This window comes from Sesamum indicum, linkage group LG13 (assembly GCF_026168435.1).
Source record: "Sesamum indicum cultivar Baizhima isolate 11 linkage group LG13, ASM2616843v1, whole genome shotgun sequence".
Lineage (NCBI taxonomy): Eukaryota > Viridiplantae > Streptophyta > Magnoliopsida > Lamiales > Pedaliaceae > Sesamum > Sesamum indicum.
The window spans coordinates 10,239,031-10,254,118 of NC_142669.1; the positions used below are offsets into that span (position 1 = coordinate 10,239,031).

General features: G+C 36.1%; 3 protein-coding genes across 3 annotated transcripts; 1 reads left to right on the forward strand and 2 right to left on the reverse strand.

The window, feature by feature from the left end:
- Positions 1-1,660: 1,660 nt before the first annotated feature.
- LOC105176935 (Rab3 GTPase-activating protein non-catalytic subunit) lies at positions 1,661-5,664 on the reverse strand. Its single transcript, XM_011099918.3, has 8 exons — positions 4,933-5,664; positions 4,325-4,459; positions 3,903-4,094; positions 3,579-3,640; positions 3,292-3,449; positions 2,387-2,535; positions 2,077-2,223; positions 1,661-1,939 (listed from the first exon to the last, which is right to left on the reverse strand). The coding sequence occupies exons 1-8, from the start codon at positions 5,302-5,304 to the stop codon at positions 1,754-1,756; spliced, it is 1,401 nt and encodes a 466-aa protein (XP_011098220.1). The 5' UTR covers positions 5,305-5,664; the 3' UTR covers positions 1,661-1,753.
- A 150-nt stretch (positions 5,665-5,814) lies between these two features.
- On the reverse strand, positions 5,815-11,414 carry LOC105176934 (phosphoesterase). Its single transcript, XM_011099917.3, has 11 exons — positions 10,937-11,414; positions 10,569-10,628; positions 9,653-9,715; positions 8,802-8,879; positions 8,589-8,645; positions 8,263-8,339; positions 7,618-7,699; positions 7,412-7,528; positions 6,827-6,948; positions 6,617-6,686; positions 5,815-6,132 (listed from the first exon to the last, which is right to left on the reverse strand). The coding sequence occupies exons 1-11, from the start codon at positions 11,276-11,278 to the stop codon at positions 6,079-6,081; spliced, it is 1,122 nt and encodes a 373-aa protein (XP_011098219.1). The 5' UTR covers positions 11,279-11,414; the 3' UTR covers positions 5,815-6,078.
- A 777-nt stretch (positions 11,415-12,191) lies between these two features.
- Positions 12,192-14,902, forward strand: LOC105176933 (multiprotein-bridging factor 1a). Its single transcript, XM_011099915.3, has 4 exons — positions 12,192-12,419; positions 13,450-13,533; positions 14,420-14,502; positions 14,583-14,902. Exons 1-4 carry the CDS (start codon positions 12,287-12,289, stop codon positions 14,700-14,702), a joined length of 420 nt encoding a protein of 139 aa, XP_011098217.1. The 5' UTR covers positions 12,192-12,286; the 3' UTR covers positions 14,703-14,902.
- The last annotated feature ends 186 nt before the right edge of the window (positions 14,903-15,088 follow it).

Below are 15,088 nucleotides of genomic sequence, written 5' to 3' on the forward strand. Positions count from 1 at the left end.
TCGTAAGGCGTTCTATGTAGTTTCCAGCAAAAATGCTCTAATACTAAAATCAATTTGTTGCGATCAAAAGAAAAGAGTATATGCTGGTGTGAATGCAATAAATAATGTACCATTTTAAAGATAGTTGTGGGGTATTTATACGGCAAAATAGTTGTATCTATATGGATCCACATGGCATGATCTTGAGTTAACGAGTACAAGATGATCTACGGTCCCGGTTTCAGATCAGGTCGATTTGGGTCAGACCCTAGACGAGTTAAAAATGCACGAATTCTTATCTTGTTATGATATTTTACTTTCATGATAGGGGGCATTTTAGTCTTTCTAATGTATCTCTAATATATTCCCATCAGTCCCAAATGCCCTTAAACATGTTATTTTTATGAATTTATTGGCTAAATTACATCTATGCCCACAAGATTCGGCTAATTACAAGTGCATCTCTATTAGATCAAAAATTAAAATTACTATCTCGGAGGTTTGTTCCTTCTTACATATAACTCCAATTATAAGATTCCAGTCGAATTTAACATGTGTGTTCCAAAAATACCCTTTAAAAGATATGGTTGCGGACGCAATATCTTGTGTTGTTCAATTCTTTTTTCAATAACTATTTTAAAATTAAATTAAAACCAAAACCACATTCTGATTTTTTTTTAGAAGAACTAAAACCATATTTTGATAAAAGCTACAGTTCGTAACATGTAATTTCACCACAATTATTTTTTATCTAATTACTCATTATATCTATTAAATCATTTTTAATTCCTTTAACATTTGTATATTTAATTATAAATAAAAATCCTAAGACAATATAATATCTTTTTCTACAACCAATTATTTCATAAATAATTATGCAACAGTTGGACCAAACTAGATCATAATAACTTTATGATGAATTTCAATTTTAATATAGAGTGATTGTAAATCTCCGCTCAAATCCAATTGTGTGGGGGTGTCAACGTAATTTAACTCAGGTGTAATTGTAAATTTTTGTCCCTGGATAAGGATTATACATTACAACTACAAATTCAACGAGTGTATTTTTTTATAATTTAACAAAAACATAGGGTCGTATAATTAGATATCTAATCTCAGTGGGAGGTCGGTGGAACTTATTCATAAAATTAATGTAATAATTCAAAATTATTTAGTTCTCGCATTATATATATAATTTATTTAAATATAAATAATTTTCACATTATATATGTATAATTCTTAAAAAATATTTAGAATATATCTAATTTAAGGACAACATAATTTTAAGTTGTATGTTCTCAATAATTTGTGAAGCCTCCAAGTTTTCGTTGATTCTTTTTTGGTTTTTGGATTTGGGCTACAAGACGTTTCCAAACTCATTGAACTCGACAAAATAATTTCAGATGACTTTTTCTTTTTCTCTTATGATTTGTTTTAATCAGATATAATAAACAATTACTTTTTTCACATAATAAAACAGTTTTTAATTCAATGATAAAAATTTAATTATCAAATACTATTTTCATATTTGTTTATCTTTTCTCATAATCTGAAGTGAACCGCATAAAAATAAAAATAAAAATGAACAATTTTTGTAATTTTATCAGATTTCATTTTCTATTTATTGTGTGTCAGAAAATAAATAAATTATTTTATAAAAATAATTTCAAGCTCAAGTATATGATAAACAAGTAAAAATGGATGTTGGGACTCAAAGATTCAAGTTTAATGTCCTATACAAATGGATAGATACAGAAGTAAAGTAAAGTAAAGCTCAATGAAGGAATGGATTGAGAAGTGAAATCTGACCAGAGTCTCCATTCAGAAAGAACACTTGCAGAGGTACATAAGATGATGAAGATGCTGTTGCTGAACTAAATCTGTATGTTGGTTGTAGTATTTTACTGCCTTTTGGACATGGAATGGTCAGAAGTCGTGGTCCGGTTCTCATCTGCCAGACCTGCAGAAGGAGAACGTTAGGTCGTCTCCCATCGTTGCAAGTGAATCCAACACCATATAATACATCTAGTAGCCAAAGGTGGTGGGCAAGCAGAGGCAAAGAGAGAGGACAGAGGGGATCCAAGAGAAGATATATACCTCGACTATTCCTTTTCGAGGTGCATGTATAGCTAGACAGAGACAGTAATCACTTTTTGAGTGCTCGTCATAAGCCCAACGTGAGGCTGCTGCTTTATCTTTGCGGGCAAGCATCTCCACAAACAAGCAGCTTGCTTCACGATATCCCTGCAAAAGGAACCAAGGTCAGTTATATTGTCATCGGCCTTGAAATAAGAATTCGGGATGCAATCCGAATAATTTAAACAAATTCGAATGTTAAGTGACAGAATTTTAGAATCTATAAAACTTTTTTGGAAACATAATAATGTAATATACACAGTCAACATACCTTCCATAAACGCACGACAACAAGTGCCTGAGTGTCTAAGAGCAAAATACGGCCAAGTGAATCGGTTATTGCGGCCAAAGTACCACTAGGCGACAATGTGAGCTTCTCACCCTTCCGTGGGTGATCCTTCAAACAAGTTAGGGGAGAGGCTGCCAAGAAGTAGACATTATTGGTCAGAACTCCAGTAAAGCATCTTAAATGGCCAGAACATCTTTGTTAACATAGTTATAATTGGCAAATATATGGTATGGAGTGTTATATATCACTTCTTTTTGAGACGTGGAAAAGGTAGTGAATCAGATTAGGCTTGTCAGTGGAATGGTTAAAAAAAGGACCAAACAAATTATTTTAGATCCAAACCCTACCCAATTCATTGTACCCAATCAGACACAGTGTTTGGGTCCGATCAGACCCAAATCCGATTTTCCTTTCTTTCTTTCTTTTTTTTTTCCAAATCCATTTTTTCTGCAAATCATACTAATTAAATTAATTTTTTTTATTTTCTATTTTTACCATAATTTATCAATAAATTCAAAATTTTGAGACCAATTCACAAATAATATATCATTTATTATACCTTTATAAAATAACGTTATGAAAATATTTCACGATAAATAATGTTATGATGTCTTAAAATTTTTAGATTTGTTCACTTATAGGTAGATCGATTGATAAATAATAATTCAATTGAATATGGAAGAAAATAAATATATATTTTGGGTCCAAATTGGGTACATAGACACATGTGCGTTGATAGGTAGAGACCCAACCCAAACCTAATATATATTCTTTTAATGGATCAGGGTTCGGGTATGGCTCTTAGAATTAATCTATGGGTCTAGATAGGGTTTTATGCTATCCATTGAATCAGATAGGGCAGCCAACACTACAAGCAACTTTCTAACCTCGAGCAAATGGTTGAGATTTAGCTTCTGGCTTCTTCGTGGGCTTTTCTTCACTCCGCCAAATCAATTTTGAAAATGAAGCTATTGTTGAAAATGTTGCAGGAACAACTTTTGACAAGATAGCTCCCACTAGTGATCTGTTCTTGTCCACCGAAAGTCTGCAAGAAAGAAAAAATCAACCATAATGGACGAAATACAGACAACAACCTTCAGCTTAAGTTACCAAGAAAACATTGAAATCTTTTAAGAGAAAGTCTAGAACTAAAACGAGTTACAATCCCACTAACCTAAACGCTGATATCACGGCATCCTCTCCAATAGTGACGGCACAATAGTAACGTTGACTTGACTGCCCAACAATAAAATCAGCTGAATTCAAATACCAGAATGAATTCAGAAAGTTTCCAAAAGTCGTGAAGCAAAAGATTACAAACAAGAACAAACTTCCACCTGAGCATTACCAAGGGAAAAGGTAGAATGTTCAAGGCAGAAAGAGAAAACAAGAGAGCGCTCTCAAATTTTGGCTGTTACATCTAATAAATTCTGAAAAAGTGGAATCTGTAAAAACCATCTAATCACCAATCGATGCAATGACTTAATATGACAATTACCTGAATTTCCATCAAAGGTGGGGGCATGACACCAGTTATAGCAGCATCAGCACATAATCCATACTTGCTGACATTCCATAGTTGGTAAGGAAGGCTCGTAGCAGAATTTCCATAATCCTCTGAATTAGCATCATAGAACTCCTGATCCCAAAACTTAGAGTCTGTTTCTTGAAACCACCGGCGCAGCAGATTCTGCATTTCATTGGATATATAAAGAAGTAAAACTTAAATACAGAATAGAAATAAATGAAGAACTACAACAGCATAAATATAATAATAGTACAGGGAGGAATTTCCCAGTGCTGACAGAGAAGAATCATGAAGCACGGGTTCTCAAACTTTAAAGCAAGTACACATAAGAAAGGCCATCAAGACAATCTTCAACCTTTGATTCTTGCTGGTAAACACTAAAATTCACATACCTTAATACCAGATCCTTCAAAACGTGCAATCACACCAGGCATTACTATGCAAACCTCCTCTGGGGATGTATCTTGTGTCAGATCCTGCTTAGTCCCGCGTACTCTTATCTTAAGAATCTTTCCGGGATTTACAATCTGCGAAATAAAACCCAATCCTAACAAACAAGCAATTGAAACGAGATGCCAAACAAACATCAATATGAATATGCTACTCAAACACTTCATTAACTTTAGTACTAGCAATTCATGGGCATAATTTCCAATGCTAAATTGTAAACAACAAGACGTACTGGCATGCATAAATATGGAGGACATTGATTATACACACTTAAAATCCCACTGTCTCAGGGGCAAGCGCAAGAACAAGTTAAAAACTGCAATTAGAATGGCAACCCAAGTTCGATCTCCATCTTTCCCGTTATTTCCAACACAAAAGAAACATCCACACAACTCATTTTCTCAAGATAGAGGTACAAACATTACTGATTACTCAATAGCATCGACATAAATGGAGACTTTATCCAATTATCTACACTCCTAACGAGCAATTGATCAGCTAAAATGCAACCAACGAACCACCCAAAAAGAAACAAAACTAAGATTTCCACCTGTCTGTGAATGAGATAGCCGTGCACAGAGAAGATCAAAAGATAGCCGCAAGAGGTCCCGACGGCGAGGGCTCTGATGTCATCGTCAAAGACGAGCCACTCGACGGCGGAGACGTATTCAGCCTCGATGGGGGAGAGGTCTGGACGGATCTTAACGACCTGGCGGGCGTCCGGATCGGGTGCCCCGCTGATTGATTGTGACCAGTGGAGGATGAGGATCAAGGAACGGTTGGCAAGCGCGAGAGAGTGGGTATCGAGGGAAACAAGGAGGGTGGGGTTATCCACCAGCCAGCCTTCCTTTCCGGCGCCGAGATCGGATAAATCTTCGCCAGCAATGCATCCAAGCTCCGTCGTGTGGAGGCGGCGAGACATTTGGAGGTGAAAATTCAGGGCATAGTCGTTGGTTGGAATTCCGGTAGATTAGTGTCTTTCTTCGGAAGAAATGAAGCAGGCAACCTGTGCGCGCGTTTCTTTCTTTTTCTGATGTCGCATTGGACTTTGGATAAATATACGATTCAACGCATTTACCAAGTCATAAATCGCTTTTCTTATTGGATTTCTATATTTTTCTTGATAAGCCATCTTCTATAATTAAATAAAAATAATAAAATAAATGAATCTTAAGTGTATACTCATAAAATAAGATAAAAAATTATTGGGTTGACGCTAGTATTTTTCTTCATTTTGAGGAAATATGTTGATGCAATTAAGAATTTTATAATCTAACCTCTAATTACTTAAACCAATAATATTTTCTATCATTTATCAATATTAAAACAAATATTCTTGAAAAAAGAAATACTATGTTGCATCGGCATTGTAACCTAACACACCTTTTTTCTCCCAACTTTTCCTTGTGGTTAGCAATGGATTCTCCCTGTGTTAATGCACAAACTGAGATATGAGATAATTATAATCATTCATGTATCTGAATCTACTACCACAGGTTAACTCCTCTGGATGGATGGGTGGGTGGCGGGGGAGATAAGATAATTTACATGTATGAAAGTGAATCAAGCGTCCTGATATGGAGTGAAGGATGTGAATGCATTGCAATAAAAATTCAGCATCTCTCCTGACATCTGCTACCACCGGCATAGAAAGTGATAACCAGATCTCCGACATATTGAAATTGAATCCAAAATACTAATCTGAACTGATGAAGTACTCTTCAGGAACGTAAAATTTTAGTCCAATAGCCTGCAATCACCCATAGGCCATAGTAAATATTTGTCATCTACTAAATCAATCTGCTACGCACATGCTACTGAGTAGTTATTATGCACAAGTAGATAACAATGACAAGAAAACAACTTGTTGAACAGCACATTCCAAGAATAAGATCCCTCGGTAACGAGCACAAGCAACAATAACATAAGAAGACTGCAGCAAACACATACAAAAGCAAAAACTGCAGAGAATAATATTGCATAGTACCATGTTCCGTTGTTTTCTGGTATATACTTGGCTACATGATTTGAAATTAATTTATGGTGACCAGGCCTCAAAGTATCCACCTTACTGCTTGTTTCCCAGATTTGGGACCAAGGTGAAGCATGAGATCAAGAACAGGGGAGAGTAGAAGTGTGACAACTTGAGTTAAAATGCATTAATTTTGCTCAATATAGTGCAGGAAAGATGTTGGATCGCGAAATATTCAACACCCAACATTTTTGGGACAAACCTGTGCAAATTTTATGTCAGCATCACTATGATCGTCTGGTCTTCCAGCCGCATCACCAACATAAAAGGATCTACAGAAAACCAGAAGAAGTAACTTGCTAACTCAAGTTCTGAAGTAGATTAAACTTTTTGTCTCAAACTTATAAAAAAGAAAAAGTCAATTTTAAAGACAAGATCCTAGATTAAGAAGCGAGAGGAAGTGAAGAATAACTGATCCATGTCAACTTTGAGACCAGAGTTGAATTCCATCTCCATAATTTTCCACATCCCAGGTTTCGGCTTGCGAAAGGGATCCTCTGGTTTACCAGAACTCAGCCCACAAGCAATGAAAACCTGCATTTGATTAATCATGATTAACAAGCTGCTTATTTTCCTTCATGTTTTAAATTTTTTGATTGATCATTACTTCACTGCACATGAGAAAAAACCAATGCCGTCAATGAAACCAACTCACTTATGCACCTAAACCAAAAACATGCTCATTGAAAAGGTAGCATTCAAGAAATATAGCAACTTTGATTTTCATCGAGAAGAAGAAAAGAAAGTTTTCTTGGCAGTTGTAAAACTGTTCTTCGCACACCAATATTTTTCTGCAATATTGTACGGTGATTCTTCTCTAGGCAGGGGTGTTGTAGGTACCAGTTATAATTTATCGAAAGACAACTGTGAGAAGCAAAATACATAAGGTTTTCATGAGAATAAAACCAGAATTTTTTTGGTAAATATATTAATTTACATACACATCAAATTCTGCTGAACCAGAAAGGTGATATTTGACGATAGCAGATGAAAAAACCTGAATGGGAACCTTCACAAGCTTAATGAAATTCTCAAGCCGTCCAATTTTGGAATCTACAGCAGCCTGTCTTTTATTCTTCCAGCGCTCAATATTGGATTCATTGGTAAAAATAACCTTCAACATATTCAATCTAAAAGTTAATCGGACTTACAAATATGGTTTTAGTATAAAAAGATTCATCGAGTCAAAGTTGAAATGCGAACCAGCTTGTAGCCATCATTATACAGACTCTGGAGTTTCTCTGGTATAGAAGGGTACATAAGGGACCAAGCATCCGCTCCCACTCTAAAATTAAAAGAAGACGGTCATCATTTAACTAAGGGTACATGAGAGACGAAAACATAATCTCCCTTTCCAATTAAATGGGAACAGTTATCATTTAAGTTGTTCATATGATTCAGCTCCAGAAAGTGTGTGATGAATCCTATAAGTTCAAATAGATTAGATCAATCCAAAAATTGGCAACCTAAGTAGAAATATTATTAACTACTATGAAAGCCCACTTATGACAATGTCCAGCCAAAAGTAACCTCCTGCATGTCGACACCATTGTCAGCCATGTACTAAGCAGACAGCATAAAATCACATTTTCAGTGAAAAAAGATCTAACAGTTAGATAATTGGTTGAATGATTCCCGTAAAGATCTTCCCGTGGAGATCAACACTTTGCAGTTTATGCAAAGGTATATATACAATTTTTGCGGAATTGGAAAAAATTTTAAAGACAAACAACTGGTCACTATATTTGAAATTTTAGATCCGTTTCCATCAGCAACTGCAGAAAGAACTACACGATATTCAATAACAGTTTAAACTATTCAAAGTGCCTCAAATGCAGGAGATTGTACCTTTTCACAGATGTCTTTGCAAGACAACCATCAAAATCAAAGGCTGCAATTTTTTTGGAATCACGAAGACCATCATCCTACAGAAGTAGAAATTCAGAGAGGTTGAACTTATGCTGCTGCTTCAATATAGAAAGTAGCAAGGGAGTTCCTATTGAATTGCATTTGAATATTTCAAGGATGTTAAACAGAGAGAACTCTTTGAAAATAGACAAAGTACATAAGCAGTAATACCACCAGAGAAAAATCCAGAACTCAGGAATTTAAATGCCATCTCTATGCAACATGGGCACCATATAAACTACCAAGACTGAAGGGAAAATACTCACCCGTTCGAGAAATATGATTGTCTGGAACGCCTTCCATTTTGGTGACAACACAGCATCCTAAAATAAGGAATTTTCACAAAACCATTATAAAAGATTACTCCACAAAACTCGCAGCTATACAAGAAAATTCTCATAGAAGATATAATGTGGGTAGGAAGGAAGGGGGCAAGAGGATAAATTTCAAAAGGCGAAGATATTCATTAAAGTTCAAACCTTATACTTGTCTTTGATATCAGATGCAGATATGGCTACCTCCAGCTCCAGGTTTCCTCCTTCCTCAGATGCGGACAGCTAATGTAAATGTTGCCTCAAAAGAAAGAGACAACAATTATGCCCTCAAATTCAACTCCACAGTAATTTTTTTTAAAAGAAAGTGCAATTTGACTTCGATCATGTAAAGTAATCCATCAGCAGATGATAAAACTAACTCAAAATTAACTTCCCATAGTTATTCCAGAAGTTATGTGCTCATAACCAAAGCAGTGATACAGGTAGGAATTTGAGCCAAAGGTGTAACTTTGTAAAGGATTGAACAACAAAGTTGAGAATATTAGGTCTGAACAAATCAAACAAATGTTGCCAAAATAAACCTTCGGTGGACTAAAACCTAACGTACAAATGCTAATTTAAAAGTAATGAGAATACTTGAACAATCAAGGAGGAATATCCGTCAATCATGTAGTGATGCAATCTAAACTGCACCAAAAATACAATTTCTTGATCTTTAAACACTGAAAAAGAAATTTTCCGTTTAAAAATTGTGAAATAACACAGTAACTTTCCATTATTTAGTTTCTCCACCAATGGAGCAGGAAGCACATGCAGGACACACAAAATGGATAGTGACAGGAAACAGCAGCGACGGTTCTTTTGGGAAAAAAATGCATCCCAGATAAATTAATGAACATGGAAGAATTGGAGATAAATAGGTTCAATTATTAGGATCTTGTGTTTTTTAACACAATACTGGTATCATAATATGTAAAAGATTAGTGCCTCAGGAAGACATATCATAATTGTGTCAACATTTTGATTCTGTGGTAGATAAAAGTACAGTAGTCTACCTTACGTTTTTTCATGCTTCCTTGCTTAGTATCCTTACTCTCCTTCTCATCAGTTCTACAGACCTATTACATTAACATGAAAAAACAAAATAAACATATATATAATTAAGAGTTAGGGCAGGTATTATATTTCTTCCCGTCAGATACCTGCGAAGGTAAACATTAGCAAAACAGATGGTGTTATGATATGGCATGGACTAGATACAGCTCTTTTTCCCCAAAGCAACCAGATCACTTGACATACTGACCATGGAAACAACTTTATTTCGGGTGTTATTTGTGTCAGGTCAATTCAGGTGTTATTCAACTGTAGGGGTAAATCAATATACCGTTTACAGGGAAAAGTTACTGGCATAATCCTCTCATGCAATCAGCTTCATCTGAACTAGCCAACCTACACTCTAATGCCCCATGTTCAACCACTAAAGATGCGTAGTATATAATATGCAACAAACACTCAGCAAATTTTAATATTGTATACATAGGAAAATCGCTAATAACATGTGCACTCATCCTTGCTTTTGCCAGAGGAGCCATATGCTGAGCACCAATCATTTTATTTGTGTGACTGTTTCAAATATTATATGCACGTGAATACATTTGATGATTAGTGTTGTGGTTCTATAGTAAATGACTAAAAAAGCATATAGCTACTGCAGAGCTTGCCAAGCATCAAACAAGACAATCAAGCCCATTAGCTAATAATAAATCACAGAAAGGAGTACCAGCAGATAGGCATATTCTCAGATCCCAGTATAAAGTATAAACCAACTCACCCAAACTGAAATAGACAAACCAAGTCAGAAACATTTTTAGTTTCGTTACTGTATTACAAATCCCACTTGCTACCATTTAGCAAGGCAGCAGTTCATACAAAGCTTCTGAAGGGACCATTATAGTTTTGTGCTAAATATACCTGCTCTGAAATCTGAGCAACTTCATTCATTAATTTCTTCACGGACTCTTGATCAATACTCTGCATTTGCAAAACCAGAGAAACAAATTATTTCTTTAGAAAGTTCAAAATATACAGAATTCATTTCTCTGCAGTGTACTCGGAAAACCGTCCCACCCATCCCCCAATAATATCTTATGGCAATATCCACCGCGCTCAAGAATTTCACATGTAAACATACTTCAGCTTAACAGAGGGATAAACTGAAAGATGATACTACAATAGATATATCATAAAATTCCACGTTAAAACAAGAAATATCATTTTTTATGTGAAATATATCATACAGTTGAGTACTGAAAAAATAAAAACAGAAGTGAACACCTGACCTTGAGGGATGAGAATCCTGCGATGGCCTCGGCCGATGAAACCGAATCGGAATTGTTAAAAGGAAAGCAATCCAAATGGTGCCATTTCGTCATGTCAAAACCTCTGGGATCTTTACTCACCAAACCCAACCTCAGAGAGCTCGAAGCAATGGCTTTCGAGCACTTCTTACACGACGAACGGCCTGATTTCGCGTACTCCGCCACGATTTTTGTCGATGACATTGCCGACAATGTTAGGGTTCTCTGACTAAAACTCAAATTGACCACCAATTTGATAGAACCCAAGATGCTGGGATTCCGGAGATTGGGAATTGTTCCGAAGCGATTGGAGAAATTAAGCATGAGACTTTGAAGAGAGCAGTTCACTTGTTCTTTCTCCACCCTTGTTAAGGGTTTACGGAGCTGGTTGGCATACTTTCCCGCCCTTTACTTGTGGAGGTCTCCAAATGTGGTGAGAAACGCGACTTCAGTTGTAAACAGACCAACCGGAGGACAATAAACATAATCGAACCGAATTAAAATCGAAAAATTTCCATTATGTTTGGTTTCATTTCCGGATAATCTCCAAAATAAGATAAAACACATAAAATATTTATCTCTTTATTTTCATATTTTGTTTATTTATTTTTTTATTTTTGAACTTTCTATATATAATAAATATATACACACTTACATATATAATATAATATAAAAATAAATGCGATTTGATGTTTATCTTCGTAAAATACAATATTTATATATATACATACTTATGCATAAAAAAATATATAAAAGAGATATAATTTGAGATGAACAATAACTTTTTGTGTCCCAAATCCCAACAACAAACATACACTCTATCTCCAACACACACTTATTTATTTATATTTTTATTTTTAAAATACAAAACAAAACACTCCTCTGTTGGAGAGAGCTGGTGCCGGGGGGGGGGGCTTGAGAGTGGAGGAGAGTGCAAGGGAGAAAGGAGCAATGTCTAGCGCTTTTCTTCTCTCTTCTCTCCTCTGTTTCTCACATTTCTTTTGTATTTTTCTTTTTTTATCTTTATAATATAATATATGTGGTAATAATATAATATTAAATTAGAAATGTAAATGTAATTATTCCAAAAATAAATTTGGGATCTTGCGTGGAGGATAAGCAGGGTGGGGGTCGGGTTGGCCCACCCGTCACCAAGCAGCAGAAAACGGGTCGGATTAGACTACTCAGAAGGTTCTCGAACGCCCCCACACGACCCTTCTATATAATACGAGCTCGTCATTTCTTCCTCCCCGACAAACCAGCTGAGAACACACACCAACACACACAATCACAGCTTTTTTTCATCGGAAGAGAGAGGGAAGCGCGGAGGAAATGGCAGGAATTACTCAGGACTGGGAGCCGGTGGTGATCCGGAAGAAGGCGCCTACGGCGGCCGCGCGGAAAGATGAGAAAGCTGTCAACGCTGCTCGCCGTGTCGGAGCCGAGATCGAGACCGTAAAAAAATGTGCGTATGTGTATCTGCTATTGTATTGATGCTTCGTGGTGTGTAGTACGTGAGTTGGTTTCGTGATGTTGTTGTCTGCGTCCTTTTTTTCGCGGTCTTTGTCTTGGCGTTAATTTTGTTTTAAGGCAACAAAAGAGCTCTGATAAGGAAGTTGCTTGCTTTTTTTAATATATATATATATATATATATATTGTTTAATCTCGGTTTGTTTTTCTTACTTTGTAATTTAAGGATTCTCTGGATATATTTTTCTGAAGATGGATTGACATATTTCTTGCGTTAATGGGATAAACTTCCATGATTCGCATCTTTACTTGCTCATTCATGAAACCTGAGTTGTGTGTACGAATTTTATGATTGATTTTGATTTTGATGGTAGAAGTTGTCATACAAGAGTCTGGAAGCAGGAATGGAGGGCTAACTAAGTCATTGCTATGATCTATTCTGAGCTTGTAAGTACCGGTACTAAGGTGGTCTCTGACAAAGATCAATAGGGCTCAGGAAATATAATTTGTTGCAGAAATAGGAAAACTTTGGAGGGTATAAATGTGTTAAAATCTGATTCGTTACCATTTTTGGTGCCAAAGCTGAACTTAGTTCAGAAGCTAGCTTCATTTTTTTAAAAAAATAAAAAATTAATTCATTGTTTTTTCCTCCTGTTGTACGACTTTAGAGGTCTAAGCTGAGTTCCAATCAATTTGTGGATTGTTGCAAAAACATTGCAGTATTTGTATTTGTCCCATATAGCGGCCAGATGATTGGCAGAACTCTTTCATGGTATCCAACCGTTTGCATCAAGACTGAGGCGGCTTTATGTTGTGTTATTGGGCCACTGTTCTATCGTGTCTTTCTTTTGTGAAATTGGGTTTCTTCAGACTTTGTGTTGATGCTTCTAGTTGATTGGCCTAGTTGTTCATTCTGTAACCTGCCTGTACAGATGTGCCGAGCCTCCATGCATTTTGTAGAGTGTGAGTTGTACTTCTACAAAAACCAGTTTATTTTTCTGACTTTAACTGTGTTCTGAGTGCAGCTAATGCCGGGACAAACAAGGCTGCTTCAAGCAGTACATCACTGAACACCAGGAAGCTAGATGAAGACACAGAAAATCTAGCCCGTGAGTTGAACTCGTTTTCCTCCTTTCTTGCATATGCCTGAATTCGAACTATGAACATGTTATGCTCTCTCATATCAACCTCCTTTTAAGATGATTAGAGTTCTCTTTTATTCTTTGTGCATCTGCACTAGTTCTCTCATGAATCATCAGATAATCTGTCCCCATCTATTGGTATCACCTCCAAATCTAACTGAAATATTTGCGTGGTTACCATCTATTGCTTGTCCGAAACTGAGCTTTTCTACGTGCCTAAGAAAAATGATAAACCAATGAGCTGCATTGAAGTGGGTTAAGACTATAGTGTGTTGGTTTAGATGACACAGTACTTCCATTGTTAACGCTGGACCTTATAAAGGAAGTACTGTGTCATCACTAACTTACACAAAGAACTCAGTGATTTTTTTCCCTTTTGCTTAAGATCCCTACCATTCACCTCTGGAGACTTCTGAGCAAATTGTTTCCCAAGCATGTTCTTTACAGTGCAATGTTTATAATCACTTGCGCCAAACAACCATGATCTTAGGTGTGTGTCTGTACTAGACATTGTCAAAGACAAGATAGTGCGTTGGATGGTTTTTAGTCACTTTGTTTGAACTTAATGCAGAACTCGTCCCATATTTCCTATGAATTATGATTTTGCAACTCTTGGAACATTGATTTAGCCCATGTTCTTGTAAGATCCTTCCATCTAGATGAGTTTCATAAAGAATGTGCAAAAGTGCATTATAGAAGAGTAAGGTTTCTGATTCAAATATTCTCTATGAGAGTCTCCTGTTCTTACTTTTGGCTATCATGCTGTGTAAAGGTAAACTTTTGTTGTTGGATGGCCATTGTACTGAGTGAGTTTATTTGAGGTCCTTGTTCTAATATTTTCCCATCATTATAGATGAGAAGGTTCCAACTGAGTTAAAGAAAGCCATCATGCAAGCTCGAATGGATAAGAAGCTCACACAAGCTCAACTTGCTCAGGTTTGTTTGGTTATGCCTTCTTTTCCTTTCACAACTTACATTCAAGAATACTTAATTATTTGAATGTGGTTGTTCTGCAGATAATAAATGAGAAGCCCCAAGTAATTCAGGAATATGAATCTGGAAAAGCAATTCCTAACCAGCAGATCATATCTAAACTGGAAAGGGCTCTTGGTGTGAAACTCCGTGGAAAGAAATAAAACAAAATGGTGAAGGAAAGTCGGTCTTGTTAACTTTCTTTGTCCTTAAAGAGACCGAAAAGTGGTGTTGTAAATGGATATTTATTTTTAACTCTCTTTTGGCCACTGTTGCTCATGTGTCAAAAAACTCTGAGGGATACAGTTGGCTTTCCTTATAAAACATGGTCATTTTGTTGCTGAAAATACAAGAAATCTCTTAATCTGGTGCGTCTAATCTCGTTTAGATTAATTGTTGAGTGTTGATCCTTCTTGTTCAGTTGATGTCTATAGATGTGACTACCAGCTTGGACATTGTGTACACTGAGTTGTTTCATTTGGTTCTTAATGGAGGCGACTGAATCAATGTTCATGTTGTACTAAGTTGCCAGTGTCCATGTTGCACTCAC